The sequence below is a fragment of the Pygocentrus nattereri genome, chromosome 22 (genome assembly GCF_015220715.1).
Source record: "Pygocentrus nattereri isolate fPygNat1 chromosome 22, fPygNat1.pri, whole genome shotgun sequence".
NCBI lineage: Eukaryota > Metazoa > Chordata > Actinopteri > Characiformes > Serrasalmidae > Pygocentrus > Pygocentrus nattereri.
In genome coordinates, this window is record NC_051232.1 from 28,727,038 (window position 1) to 28,741,006 (window position 13,969).

Sequence of the window (13,969 nt, forward strand, 5' to 3'; positions counted from 1 at the left end):
AGGTGTTGTATATGGTTCTGTATAGCTCCAAAAAGGGTTCTGCTTTTGTTATGAAGTCAAGCTTGTATGAATAGAAGAACCCTGTTTGCTGCTGTATAGAACCATCTGCGGGACAATATCCATCGATCTGAAGAACCCTTTAATCATGCAAAGGGCTGCTTGAGTGTTCATGGTTCTGCATAGAACCATTTTCTTTACTAAAGGACCTTTGAGAAAACATCTTTTTTTAGACGTGTAGTTTTTCTTGCAGATGAAAGATGAAAGATAGCTGCAGATTAGTGATGGATTTTCATTTAATGGACTTGTACTGCTGTAAAACTGTCTGACATGAAAAGTAACTGGTTACTATTTCCATGGGCTAAGCAAGATTGGTGTATGTGATGCAGAGGCCTTTATTTATGTTATCTATTATTGCTGAAGGATAAACTACTTAAATATGGTAAGTGGCGATTGACACAAGTGACAAGATGATGGATGTTATGAGTTGTGTTCTTTAGTGGTCTTTTTCAGTTCTGCCCCAGGAGATCCCACCTGCCCTGCACATTGTAGAGCTTCCTCTGCACGAGCCTCCAAATTCAACCAATCTGCTAATTAAGAAGACTCATTAGGTTAGAGAGGAATGTTACTGCAGAGAGAACGCTACAGCATGCAGCGCAGGAGGGGGCTACAGACATAACAACCCACCAGTGGAAAGGCTGGTATTTGAAAATGTATGGCTGTGTAATAAAAGATAAAGATGCAGTGGATAGGTTTATTTTTTTTGGCAAGCTGTTAGTGTAAAACACTGCAAAAATACAGGCTTGTACAATAGCACAGATTAAAGCACTATAGATTGAAATTCACTATATGCTCCATGGCCTAGAACACTGTGCAGAGGTCTGAGACCACACTTCATTTATTTGTTTTTCAGTGCCAGGTAAAAAAACAGGAAACGTATAATACATTGACAATTACACAAACAGCTAATATAGTATTATTTCTGTTTATTATTTATTATACATATTTCTTGAGTATTTAGTTTGTTCACTCTGTACATTTATGCTTTTGAGGAGACTCACTTTCAGTTTTTCAAAGAATTCTGCAAGGATACTTTTCCACACATCCAGTTCAGTCTTAGAAGTTGGTTGCATTTTCTGCTTCCCGCCATTCAAGTAATCCCAAATACATTCAGTGATGTTAAGGTCTGGACTCTGGGGCGGTCAGTCAGCAGCTTCTTTGATTGGCAGATGTTCTTCTGTCTATTTTTTCTTAGTTAGAGCTTCTTCACAGCTGCACATCCTTTCAGTGTTGTTGTCTTCTCACAGAAACAGAGCTTCTGTTCTTTTCAGTGTGCTTTCAGGCTTTCAAAAAAAAAAAGAATATTTTTCCACACCTCCAAAGTTCAGTCTTAGAAGTTGGTTGGATTTCTTGCCCATCTTGATCCAAGTTTTTCAGATCTGAAGTAAGAGTGGATAAAATAAAGTACTGTAACTTTAAGTGCTGTTTGTCTGGGGGACAGTTATGGTGGTCTCCCTGGTCTTGCATGGTTGTTAGGAGTCCCACTTAAAAAAAAATTTTTACTCTCTTTTATTTGACGTTCTCCTTCCTTGTACAGTGGATGATCTTATATCTTATCCTTAATCTAAAGAAATATCTGAGAAATTAGTAGCTTGTACTCATCGGTCATATTGAGAGGAGAATAATTACGTGAGGGGTGGTCTCTGACGTGTCACTGTGTGTTCTGAAATTTGCTGTGTGCAGTGCTGTATGGTGAAATTATATATATGCAGCCAACTTAACCCAATTACTTTTAAAGTTGAAAACATTTGAACTATTATTCTAGTGGAAAAAGAGTCGAAATAGTCTAAATGAAACATTTTGAGACCTAAATTCTCTCATCATAGCCTACCTCTGACTTTGACAGCGCAAACTCATTACGCTAACAGTTTATTGACCCTTTTCATTATTTACTTCTCTTAATTAGCCACTATTGCCTAGTTTTCTTCATATAGTCTTAAGGTCTTATCCTCTTTTGAGGCTTAAGCTTGTAAACTCTGCATTAAGCGTCTTTGTGGCTTGCTGCCACTTTGACTTACACCTGCCTGCTTTGTCTCAACAAATAAGCAAGACACTAAATAAAAAGTGATGAATTGTAAAAGATAATAAATTAACTGAGAACCTTAATGAGATGTTGAGAGATTTGAGTTTTTAAATTCTTTTTTAAATAGGCTTTAAAGCTTTACTGAACAAAGTAAAACAAATGGTTTTAAACAGTTTTTAAACCAAATGTTGAAGGGAAAGTGTAATGATTTAAAAACTTTGAGCATAATTCAGTCATATTAGTTTTTAGTTGTAAAATGATTCCTTCTAGAGAAACTTACTGACACGAATTATCGAACAATAGTGGTGAACTAGGAGTCTGGATGTCTAAAACACAACTTTGTGGTTTAAAATGACCAGTGAACCTACAGTCCTTCTGAGTTTTTATATTTAATGATGATGATAGTAAAATAGTGATATAGTCTGAAAAAATATTCAGGGTTCTTTTTCATGGACTATTTGCCTCCTAACACCCTACATGTATATCTTGTTCATACATGGCTTGTAAAAAATGTGTCTTAGGCCGAACCTTTCTCAACACTTGGATGTCTCAGACATTAGGCAGCGTCTTCATAACCATTTCATATAATAGCATTCTGTACATTGGAGACTTCAGACGTCTGGTTCCTATGCCCACCACTGTAAATAATTCTGGCTCAGTAAGTTTCTCTACACTCTTAAAGAAATGGTGCTTCAAGGATTCTTTAGTAAAGAAAATGATTCTGTATTGAACCATAAACACTCAGAGAACCCTTTGCATGATTAAAGGGTTCTTTGCATCGCTGAAGTGTTCTTCGGGTTGTTGTAGAATGTGTTGTATATGGTTTTATATAAAACCTTTTTGAAAATGATTCTCTATAGCACTAAAAGTGTTCTATTACTTAAGCATGTTGCAATAGAAGAACCATTTTGGTGCTATAGAGAACCATTTTCAGAAAGGTTCCATATAGAACCATCTATAACATGTTCCCCATTAGTATGAGGAAACATTTCCTGATTCAAAGAACCCTTTAATCATGTTTTGAGTGTTTATCATTCTGTATAGAACAATTGTCTTTACTAAAGAACTCTTAAATAGTTTTTTAAAAGGTGGTAGAAAGGAGCATTTCGCACCAAACCTCCCTGAACAGTTTTCATTTCAGCAGTATAATTCCGGCAAAATTTAGAAAGATAGGTGGAGGTACCCTTTTAAATGAACATCATAGCCTTTAACCTGATTTGTCAGCTGGTTATGCTTTCAGGCAGACTGCTAAATGAGGCTAGTACAGCAGAATGGAGAAATTAAGAATTCATTGAAATAAAAAATCTTTACAAATGGCAGAAACCCAGTCTTGGAGCAGTCCTGCACAGTAGTACCCATGCAGATCACTGTGTTTGGCATGCTGGTTTACTACTGAAGCAGTGTCAATGCCATCAGTAACCAAATCCTAAATGACTAGCGTTTGGTCTGGTCTTGATAGGCCAGAATGCAGAGTGAGTAACATCAATTTGTGTCTGCATGTAATTTAGTTATGCTTTTAAAACCAAAGTGGCAGTGGAAAATATATCTAATTTATCCTTTAAAGGGCCCATATCCAGCATATTTCTTGGGTCCACTTGTTAGGTTTGTCATAAATCTCCCCAAAACAGCCATCATTTTTATGTGACCGTTTTCCAACTTCTTTTTATGTCTTAGAATCAAACAGTCAGCTTTTATTACTCTGCCTTTCAGGCTGACATATGTGAGTATATTTTGTTCTGATTGGCTGTCCTGTATTCTTCTTCATTCAAAAGCAGGCTGGGCCAATCCTTCCCTTGTAACTTCAGTGTGAGCGGGTGGAGCTAAACTGCTGTAGGCTGAATATGAAGATATAAGTAAATGTGTTGGTTTTTTGTGACCTCACAAACACAGTGAATTCAAAAACAGGCTATTTTTGCAGATCAGTCTCCATATATGGACCATGTGGACTGGGGCGTGAACCATACTTTTTCAAACATACACAATGTTCAGATGCTATACAAGCTTTTATTATGTAAAAATTAGGTCATTTAATTAAAATAAATTTCTGCAGACTTTCTGGAAGTTGTTTGGCTTCAAATGGAAATTCCACAGAGTCTTAAAGTTCTGAGTAAATCAGTAAGATGTAAAGAAAGTCATTCAGAGTGCTTTGATGTGAAAGGCTGAGTTCTAGAGAAGCTTAGCGATCCAGAAACCAGATGTTGAAAGAGTTTAGTGCCTCTAGAAGCTTTATTACAGAACCTTATTACATTACATGGTTATGACTGCCTGATGAATGAGAGATTTTTTTAAATGATCGTTTAAACAACACTTAGATTCATTGGTCATTTTGTGCTGTTTGTGTTGTAGACATTGTGACTCCTGGTTCCCATCACCACATTTCTCTAGTTATGACTTTGTTCACATCTCAACCACTGGGTTATGCAATTTCTTTTGAAAAACTGATGTTATTCCATTTGTTGCTCTAATGTAACAATAGCAATATTACACTGAAAAGTATGCAGGGAAAGCCATTGCATTCATTGCAAATAATTTCATTAGCCCACCTTCCCATGTGTGTAAACTAATCTTCTCCATACAGTCCTACAGAGTATAGTCACTAAGACTTAAACACACATGCTGTTCATAGTCCTTGTTTTGCTTAAGCAGGTCAAGAGGATCAGAATCCTGGAGAACAGATCTTTGGCACCACTTTCAATATCGTCTAAGTAGATGTTGAGCCCCCCTGAAGGAGCTGAATTGAATTTTATGATCCTTCTATTGTTTGTGTGTTAGAACTGAAAGACTAAGAAAGCACATTGTTGTTCATTTATTCTGTTGTATTTGCTTTGTTTTATTTTTGTTTATTTTGATATTCTTGATTGTATTCATTTTGTTGTTTATGTATCATTAGAGTTACATACATTTGCTGAAGTGACATGTGATTTAACGCTTTAATTAAAAAAGAGTCAAGGCCTTGGAATAAATGAAACCCAAATAAATAGAGCAAAAGGTAGATAGTTAACAAAATAGAACTAAACTAAATAGAATTGAACGATTTAAACCTAAAACTAATAAAACACAAAAGATAAACAGTATAGGCTTCAGATCTAACTAGGTGTAGGACTTAAACGTAAGACTAATGTAAGCTTGGTGTTAATGAACGTTAAAAAAACCTGGGTAAATAAACTAAAACTGCATCATTTAAATCATAATGTAACTCAAGACTGACCTTAAATTAAGCAGAAGATGCAAAGGAGAAAATTTTGAGTCGTTTTAAATGGAAAATTTGAGCACCTGGTCAAATGACATGATTTGTTGAAAATAAGTGTATTTTACTGGGAACAAATACATTTAATTTCTCTGCAAATTTTCACAGATAATTTCTGTTTATTTTCTGAATTTACGGTATAGCAAAAAAAGTGACATTTTGCACAGGCCACATTTTATCTAATTTTCCTCTAATTTATTAAATCCAGCAAATGTGTGTGTGTGTGTGTGTGTGTGTGTGTATATATGCATATGCTCTGTGGGAAGTTACAAAATCTTTTTTATGAGTAAAACTAGACTTTAAGATTTCATACTGAACAAAATATTAGTGCAACACTTTTGTTTTTTCTCCAGTTTTGCAGCTGTTTAATAGAAAAACCAGGATGGTTTTATGCAAATGTGTTGTACGGCTACACACAAATGGTCACACCAGATACTAATTTGGGAATTCTGTTTAAAGACCCTTGCTGTTTTTTGCAGGGTATCAGTCAAATCTTTTCAGTGAAAAGTGGTGTTTGCTTTTTTTTTCAGTACAAATAAAAGCATACAATAAAATGTTTCCATACGGCAACAGCATGTGACAAACTGCAATCTGTAATGTGTACAATAATAGTAAATGAATGCACTTTCATTAAACGAGCTGTGCACTGTTAGTTTTTTAATTGTAATTGTATCACACCTATGCATATTTGGCTGTTCATGTTTTTATGCTCTGTTTTTGTAGCGTTTGCCATTACCTGTCAAGCTCTTAAGAAGTCTTTGTCTTGTTTTTTTCTAGATTCTTCAGGGAGCAGCATGAGGACAAATGAATATGGGCCTCTGTGACTCCTAAGCATGAATGCCATGGACAATGTTGTCTTCGTTTAACCTTAACATATAGTACTAGTATGTTGTAGACTCACTAGGCATATGTGGACATGAATCCACAAGAACGTGGATTATAAAGCTAGGAGACAGTAGAAAAAAGTAATTATTACTCTAATTGTTGTGGAACCGTGCATTTGGACAGATGACAGGTGAAGAATGGTCTCTATAGGAGGTGGTATACCCTCCTACAGAGTGGAGCTTATGGCAGACATGTCAAAACTGGCCTTTAGAAGCAGAGCTGGGCAGCATTTTCACGCTTTTCCTACAAATCAGCACAAGGACCATTGAGGGATCTTCTGTCTCAGAACTTTTTAGAACATTAGTGTCTGTGTTTTTTAAGTAACGAATAACTTCTCCATCATGGTGCTACAAATGTGGCATGGTGCTCATCTGCTATGGGTTGGACTCTTTATGTGTACCCTGGTGGACGCTGGAGCTAGCCTGAAGTTCTCTGGAGCTGAAGGCCAGTGGGTGGCTTTTCCGATGTGGAACGCCTGCTGCGAGAGCGAAATGAGTTTCAACATGAAGACCAAAAGTTCTCAGGGGCTTCTGGTCTACTTTGACGATGAAGGCTTCTGCGACTTCCTTGAGCTGCTCATGAACAACGGGAAGCTCAGCCTGCGCTTCTCCATCTTCTGTGCCGAGCCTGTCATCATTTTCTCTGATGTGGTGGTCAATGACAGCCAGTGGCATGCCGTCACAATAAAGAGGAACTTCAAGAACACCACACTCGTGGTGGACAAGGAGGTCAAGTGGGCAGAGGTGAAGTCCAAACGACGAGACATGACCGTCTTCAGCCATATGTTTGTGGGAGGGATTTCGCCGGAACTGCGATCTGCGGCTCTTCGGCTGACCTCGGACGCCGTCAAGGACCAGGCTCCCTTTACAGGGTGGATAACAGACTTGAAAGTCAACAACTCTGTGCCTGCCATCCTCTCAAGTGCTGAAGTGGACAGCGATGTCTGTGGCAGCGATATAACATGCTTGAATGGAGGAGTTTGCAGCGTCGTCAACAGCGAACCCATGTGCGATTGCTCCGAGACTGGCTATCAAGGAAAAGACTGCAGTGAAGGTAAGATGTGTTAATTTATTTTTGCTTTGTTATTCTTTGCAAACTGTAGTTCCTTTTACATTGATTAAAACTGTGGACTAAAGCATTGGCTTAAAAGGTAGGTTGGAAAAGAACATGCTAGTTAGTTATTTATGTTGCAAAATCCTTCTCATATTGATCACTGATTGTCTTTATTACTCCTTGTAATTAGACAAAACCGGACATTGTCGTTTTAACTTAAATAAGCTCTACAGCCTTTAGTCTGAAGATTGTTGTCTAGTCTATTAAACTAGTAATAGTAGTGGTGACACTAGTGGCTGTAAACAAGACTATAAACAAAGTAGAAGCACTGAAGAAATATGAGGTAAAATTACTTTTTTTTTTTTGTTTGTTTGTTTTAAACAATGATTCACCTAAAGCCTCAGGCAGAACATTGAGAAGCACTGACTCAGTGTAGTCTCATAGGCTACAAAATATTGCTGATTCACTTTTGGAGAGCAGCTTTGTTAAAGTACAGTGGACCAAGTTTGATAAGATTATCTACTGTCTTTTTCTTCAGTATGAAGATATATCCTTCTTTTATTTACTTTCCAGTCAAAACAGCCATTAAGTAACAAAATATATCACATTTTTCAGCAGTGTCCAATCTTTGCTTTTATTACAGCTTTTATTATTTTCAGTAGACTTGTTTTCAGTTTTCCAAAGAAATTTTTAGGGATATTTTGCCTCTCACCATCCAAGTAATCCCAGACACATCCCTTTTAACTCAGTGGAACCACCGGTGGTTCCAGAAAGCATTGTCACATTATTTACTTTATAACTTTTATATTTCATAAGTTTCATTCAAAAGGTGGGTGTTATATGTGAGAGTCTTCTTTCCACTCAAAATGATGAGATTTTAACAATAAAAGAAGCTGAACCCACAATTTTTTTTCCTACTGAAAGTTAAGCCACAAATCTGAGCTATAAACTAGATCTCAGATGGTGTCTCTTCAGTGATATACTCTTAAAAATTATTTTTATAAAAAATACAAAGTGTGTCTACGATTTTTGGCTTTCAGTAGTAAATCTTAAGCTTATAGCATTTGAGGGGAGCTTTTACAAAGAAAGCATAACTTTATATTTTTTATGCAGTTAATTAAAAATGTGCCTTACGATTTAGGCATGTAAATTCAGATGGAAAAACCGAACTATACCTACAAGCATAAGAGGATATGCAATGATGTTGAGGTCTGGACTCTGGGGTCGTCAGTCTATTGCCTAGCGAATAGCAGCAGCTTCTTTGTTTCGTTTGCTCATTTTCTTCTTTTTTCTCAGTGAGGGCTTCTTAACAGGTGCACATCCTTTCAGACACCCAGGTGTTGAGTGTCTTCTCACAGTGGAAGGATGGACAGAAACACCATAGGATTTTCTCAGATCTGAATCTGATTTAGGTGCTGATTATCTGATGCAGACAGACAGTCAGAGAGACAGTCAGAGAGTCCCATTTATCTCTGTGTCTAACAATTTCTTCAGCTCCAGTTTTGGATGTTCCGGTTTTCTCACTTATTCTCCTTCTTTATGTTGGTGGATTATCTTATATCTAATCTAATCTCCTTAGAAAAATCATTCTGTACTCATTGAATCACTTGTACATAGGATCATCTTTGACTGAATATTAAATAAACGAAGGATGATCTATCACTTTTACATAATACTGTTCAAAATAGATACAAAGATATCAGATTAGTGAGGGCAGTAGGGGCTTCAGATGTTCCTTTCCATTTATTGATTATTATTTATCCATACCTGACGTGTGAATTGCACCAGCCAATATTGAGAGATTAAATGATAACTACCTTAAAAAGCTCCTAAAGAAGATATTTAAAACATTTGATTTCCAATAGAGATCAACGGAAATTGCCCATAGTTCCCAGTGGGGATGTTTATCTTTTTTCTACAGCTTGCTGCCTTAATATGGCACATGATTTTTGTGCTGTGTAGGAAGTGCCAATGTTTGTTATAATCCTTATAAACACCGCTGTGACAACATATTCAAATCAATTTTGGAGTGGAAACCAATAATTAGCATTTATGGAATAGGATCCCTGTTTGTAGCGCTGACCTAATTAGCTGTTCCTAGAAGACCTCATTAGCTAAACAAGCAGGTGTAGAACATTCTCCAAGGTGTGCAGCACTCACTCTCTTTAGGTCACTTAGGATTTGTTGACCTATGATGTCATTTACCTGCTCTGAGGGGCATTTGATGAAGCAAGAGCACTAAGAGCATTTCATAAAGCAGCTGGGCTCAGTTATGTGAAAAGCAAAGAATGGGCGTCTTTCACCTATATCTTCATGCAATTTTTGTAAATTTCTTCTTAAGAAAATGTTTACATCAGATTCATGACATAAGAACAAATCCCAAATAAGAAAATATTGGTGAATGTCTACAGAATGGTTAGAAGCCAGGACAGTGATTAGGCAAACAGTTTCTAGCTGCTGGAGAAACTCTGTGGGGTACCCCCCTGGATGAAGTCTAGGGCCTTTAATGTTTCCTAATCCTACAATTAGGACTAGGTTCCAGTAATTGAAGACTATTATTTATGGACAATGCATACACCTATCTATAGGGGATGAGTTTATCAGTAAGATAATATTTGCTATTTTGGAATATTGATATTTCTGAACGTTAATAGGCTTTTCTGAATGTTGAGAGGCTTTCGGGATCTTGCTTGCAAATATTCAGTAAATATTGTAGTTTCTGTGAACATAATATTTGGTACCACCATCACATTGGTATGAACTAGGCAAAGCTACTGAGCCCAAACTATGTGCAGAGTATAAGTGGTATGATGTTTGCTTTAGCATGCGAATGTCTTTGGTCAAAATGATATATAAACCACATTTTATTATGTTTATTATATTTATTATATTTTATTTTATTCTTATTTTTATTACTATTATTATTATTATTATTATTATTATGCATTTAAAAAACACCTTCCATACACTGTTATGAGAAGTCATTTGAAAAAAGGATAGAATCATTAATCATTAAAATATACAATTAGAAGTAAAATTTGTAGAATTAAAAATTTACCGTGTGTGTATATATTTATATGTATTATGTTGCTTAGGATCTTTACTGGCACACTTTAAATACACTTAAATAGTTTGCGTGGCTGCCTAGGATTTTTACACAACACTGTATATCATAAATAATATGATTTTAACTATGTGAAGGACAAAAAACATACTTCATAACTACAAACAGTAGTAGAGGCACATTTGTATTGATGTACAATGCTAACTGGTGTACATAAACTTCCATTTAGCCTTGTAGTGAGCAAAAGAAGCTTCAGACACCAAGCTAACGCTTATAAAATGTAGATCTTTTTTCTTCAGTGGTCCTGATTCATCAATCCAAATACCAGAGAGTCAATTCATGCTCATGAGTTGAGTGCAAGTCTCGAGTCTTTAGTAGAGAATTTTAGGTTAGCCCCGTTTTAAGCTGCAGGGGTTGCATTTTGCAAAAGTAAATGCCTGCGAAAACCGGCCAGGCTTCAAATAACAAGACCTTCTTTATAGAAACCTTCAGTCTGAAAGACAGAAGTGAAATGCTATGTGAAGTAAATGCAGTGTTTAAAATCAGCTGGCCTTAATTTAGACTTGGAGTACATTGAGGGTGAGCCTCATTTACAGTGTGAAACTTCAAAACGTCCACGTGACACTAACGAGTTGAGCTTTAAAGGGCCTTGAAGTGAATTTCAGCTCGCTGGTGAGCTGCAGCTAAAAGCAGATTTTCACTATGAACTCATGGCACTTGAAGACTGATCCTATCACTGGAACAAGTCTGATAAATTGCATTATTTACACTGGGCTTTTTTTTTTTTGTGATGTATGATGACATATGGCCGGTAAGCTCTTTATAGATAAAATAAAATAAGCCAGTGCACAGCCGGACAGGATCAGCCAACTTTTTCATACAGTGATGGGAGCTGTAGGGGTCACCAGTAGTGAATCTTAAAGCAGATTTAAGACAGATATGCTGTTATCCGGAAGTCAATAGCATTGATTTATCTTTTTCCTTGTGTGTACTGGGAAACGTGGGAAACGGCTTTCCTGAGTTTCTTTGTGTGATATTTAAAGGTATATTTGTCATTTAGCCCTATGCCAAAGTACTTGTTCCTACTTTTTCAATATCAGATCCCTTCAGGATTGTGATTTCTGTTAAAATCAATGTTAAAGGCTCTCGACAGAAAGCTGCAAAACAACTTGAAACGTTGTGTTAGTCTGTAGTTCAGCCAGCTAGGCAGTGCACCAGCTAGTCCGGCTGAGGTTTTGTACATATTAAAGGAATAGGACTGGGCTGGCTAGTCTGTTTGCTGTTCCAGCTACATTAGCCAACCATATAAAACCATACACCTGCATTTACTGCTTATTTCGCTTAGTTCTGTCTGTCAGACTGAAGGCTTTTCTATAAAGAAAGGCGTGTTGTTTAAAGCAGCTAATGTCCCTGTAAACTATATGATAATGATATTGCAGTAATAACCTGCTCGTATCCACAACAAAGCTCACAGGCACAGTCACACTGTTTCACTAATTTACACACTGGTGTTCGCACTTTTAATTCAAAAAGTTTGAGGTTTTTTTTTTTTCTCTTTTTCTGATAATTCACACGTCTTTAGTCTCAAGTCCAAGTCACTCGGGTCCGAGTCAGTCAAGTCAGCCACTGACTCTAGACTGCATCTCTGGTACATGGAGTGTGTTAGTAACCTCTGCACAATACGAAATGTCTTTAAGAGATGTCTAAGATAAGGAATCTACCAGGGCTGTGCAATGTATTATTTGTTAATCATAATTGTATTATTGTATGGAAGCCTCTGACAAATGCATATGGGCCTTCAGACGAATCGGTGTTTCTTTACTGTGTGCTGTGAGCGTCATGACCAGCCACGGTTCCAGATGTTTCTCTGGGTGTTTTGATGATTTAAAGTAAAAGTGTGTGTGTGTGTGTGTGTGTGTGTGTGTGTGTGTGTGTGTGTAAAGAAAGTAACTTTGTTTGGTCCGAGTAATGCAAGTCAATCTTTAGCCATGTCACATTATTGATTTACCAGTCATTCTTACTATATTCCAATATGAGGTAATGTAATCACAATTAGTTGACTGATTTTGACAGCACACAGAGATTATTACACAGTTTTGGAGTGGACTGCTGTAATGTGCTGATGGTGGGGATACCTGCTATGCGCTTCAGCTGGTCCACAGTGCAGCAGTATGTGAGTGCTCACTGGGCAGTGTGGTGGGGATTGTATAAAAGCTGGATTTGCTAGTCAGCATGCTGAACTGTTTTCAGCCTAGTATAGTATTAAGCAGTAAAGACATGTTTAATGTCTGAAGTTTGCTTCTTCAGTTTTGCACTGGAGCTACTGTTATCTATTTAAACGGACACGTATAGACACAATTTTGGCTTCAAGTCAGCTGATATGACTGTTTTAGCCATGCTCTGCGCTTTCGTTCATTTTTATAGATTACAGCGTGTCGATGTAGGCATGCCTGAGATCGCTGAACCGTTTGACATGGTTTGAGGCAAGTGTCCGATGATTTAGGCATGCAGTAATGATTCTATTACTCCTTAGCTACATTAGCCTCATACTTCCAGCTCAAACTTCAGACACCAAACGTGTCGTGGCTGACTGGGGAACAGTGTGTGAATTAGATGTTTCGCTGAACTACCACTTTAAGTTGAGTGCATTGAGTGAAGCTCACACATTACAAGCCCTGTTTGGCAGAATGAGGGGCACCGGGTTTTTTTGGTTTGCTTTTTTATTTATCTCTTTTTTTTTTTTCTCCCCATCATACTAGTACCGTCTCTTTTGAAATGTGAATTTTTACCCTTCTATTAAATAATTTAAAAGCTTTTTTTCATTACTTTGATCAGACTAAAGGATTAAAGGATTTGTACCCTTTACACGGGTGCGCACATACACACACGCGCACATGCACAAATCCCTTTGTTTGGTTGAAACAATTATTTTGATGCACTGCTTGTGTTTGTGTTAGTCCTTGGCCTGAGCCGCTCATTAGAGAAATCGCACAGACGTGCAATATGACTCACTCTCGCTCTCTCTCTCTCTCTCTCTCTCTCTCTCTCGCTCTCTCTCGCTTTTAATGGAATGGAATATCTTGCACGCTCAGGCTCTGGCCAGGAGGCCTGAACCCTACCGTCAATTTACTATCACCCACTGTTGTGTTCATGTGTGCCAATGCTAGATTTAATGAGGTGACATGATACTGTTCTTCTATAATGCCAGTCTGGCTACTTTGACATTGTTCAGGTGAAAAACGTGATCTGTGTAATCTAAGAAATATGTCCAAGAGGAACATCTGAGAAAAGGAAAGTGCTAAGGCTGCAGTATGTTTCATTTAATAATTATCACAAAATCAACCATGTTTATTATGCTAAGTATGCAATATGCAAATGAGCCCCTCAGGCATTCAGAGTGTGTGCTGTGAGCATCTTGACCAATCACGGTGTAGTTCCAGATGGTTTTAGTCAAGGTAATGCTGGCCATTCGCAATTCATTTATTAGATTTCTATGAACAGCGTACTCTGTGAATTAGCAATGGCAGTTTTAATGATGATAATGAGTGCATGCAACCATTTAGATGCAATTTTTGTCATATACAGTGCTGTGCAAAAATCTGAGACTATGCTTCTTCATTTATTTAATTAATGAGCCTTA

At 37.2% G+C, this 13,969-nt stretch overlaps 1 protein-coding gene across 22 annotated transcripts in view; it reads left to right on the plus strand.

Moving 5' to 3' along the window:
• The window catches only part of LOC108443646 (neurexin-1a-like), a 537,123-nt gene that overhangs the window by 3,734 nt on the left and 519,420 nt on the right, over positions 1-13,969 (plus strand). For all 22 annotated transcript variants that reach the window (XM_037532641.1, XM_037532643.1, XM_037532657.1 and 19 more), the window contains exon 2: positions 6,105-7,265. In XM_037532641.1, coding sequence (XP_037388538.1) covers positions 6,554-7,265 — 712 coding nt within the window. In that variant the 5' untranslated portion in view covers positions 6,105-6,553. The remainder of the gene's footprint in view (positions 1-6,104; positions 7,266-13,969) is intronic.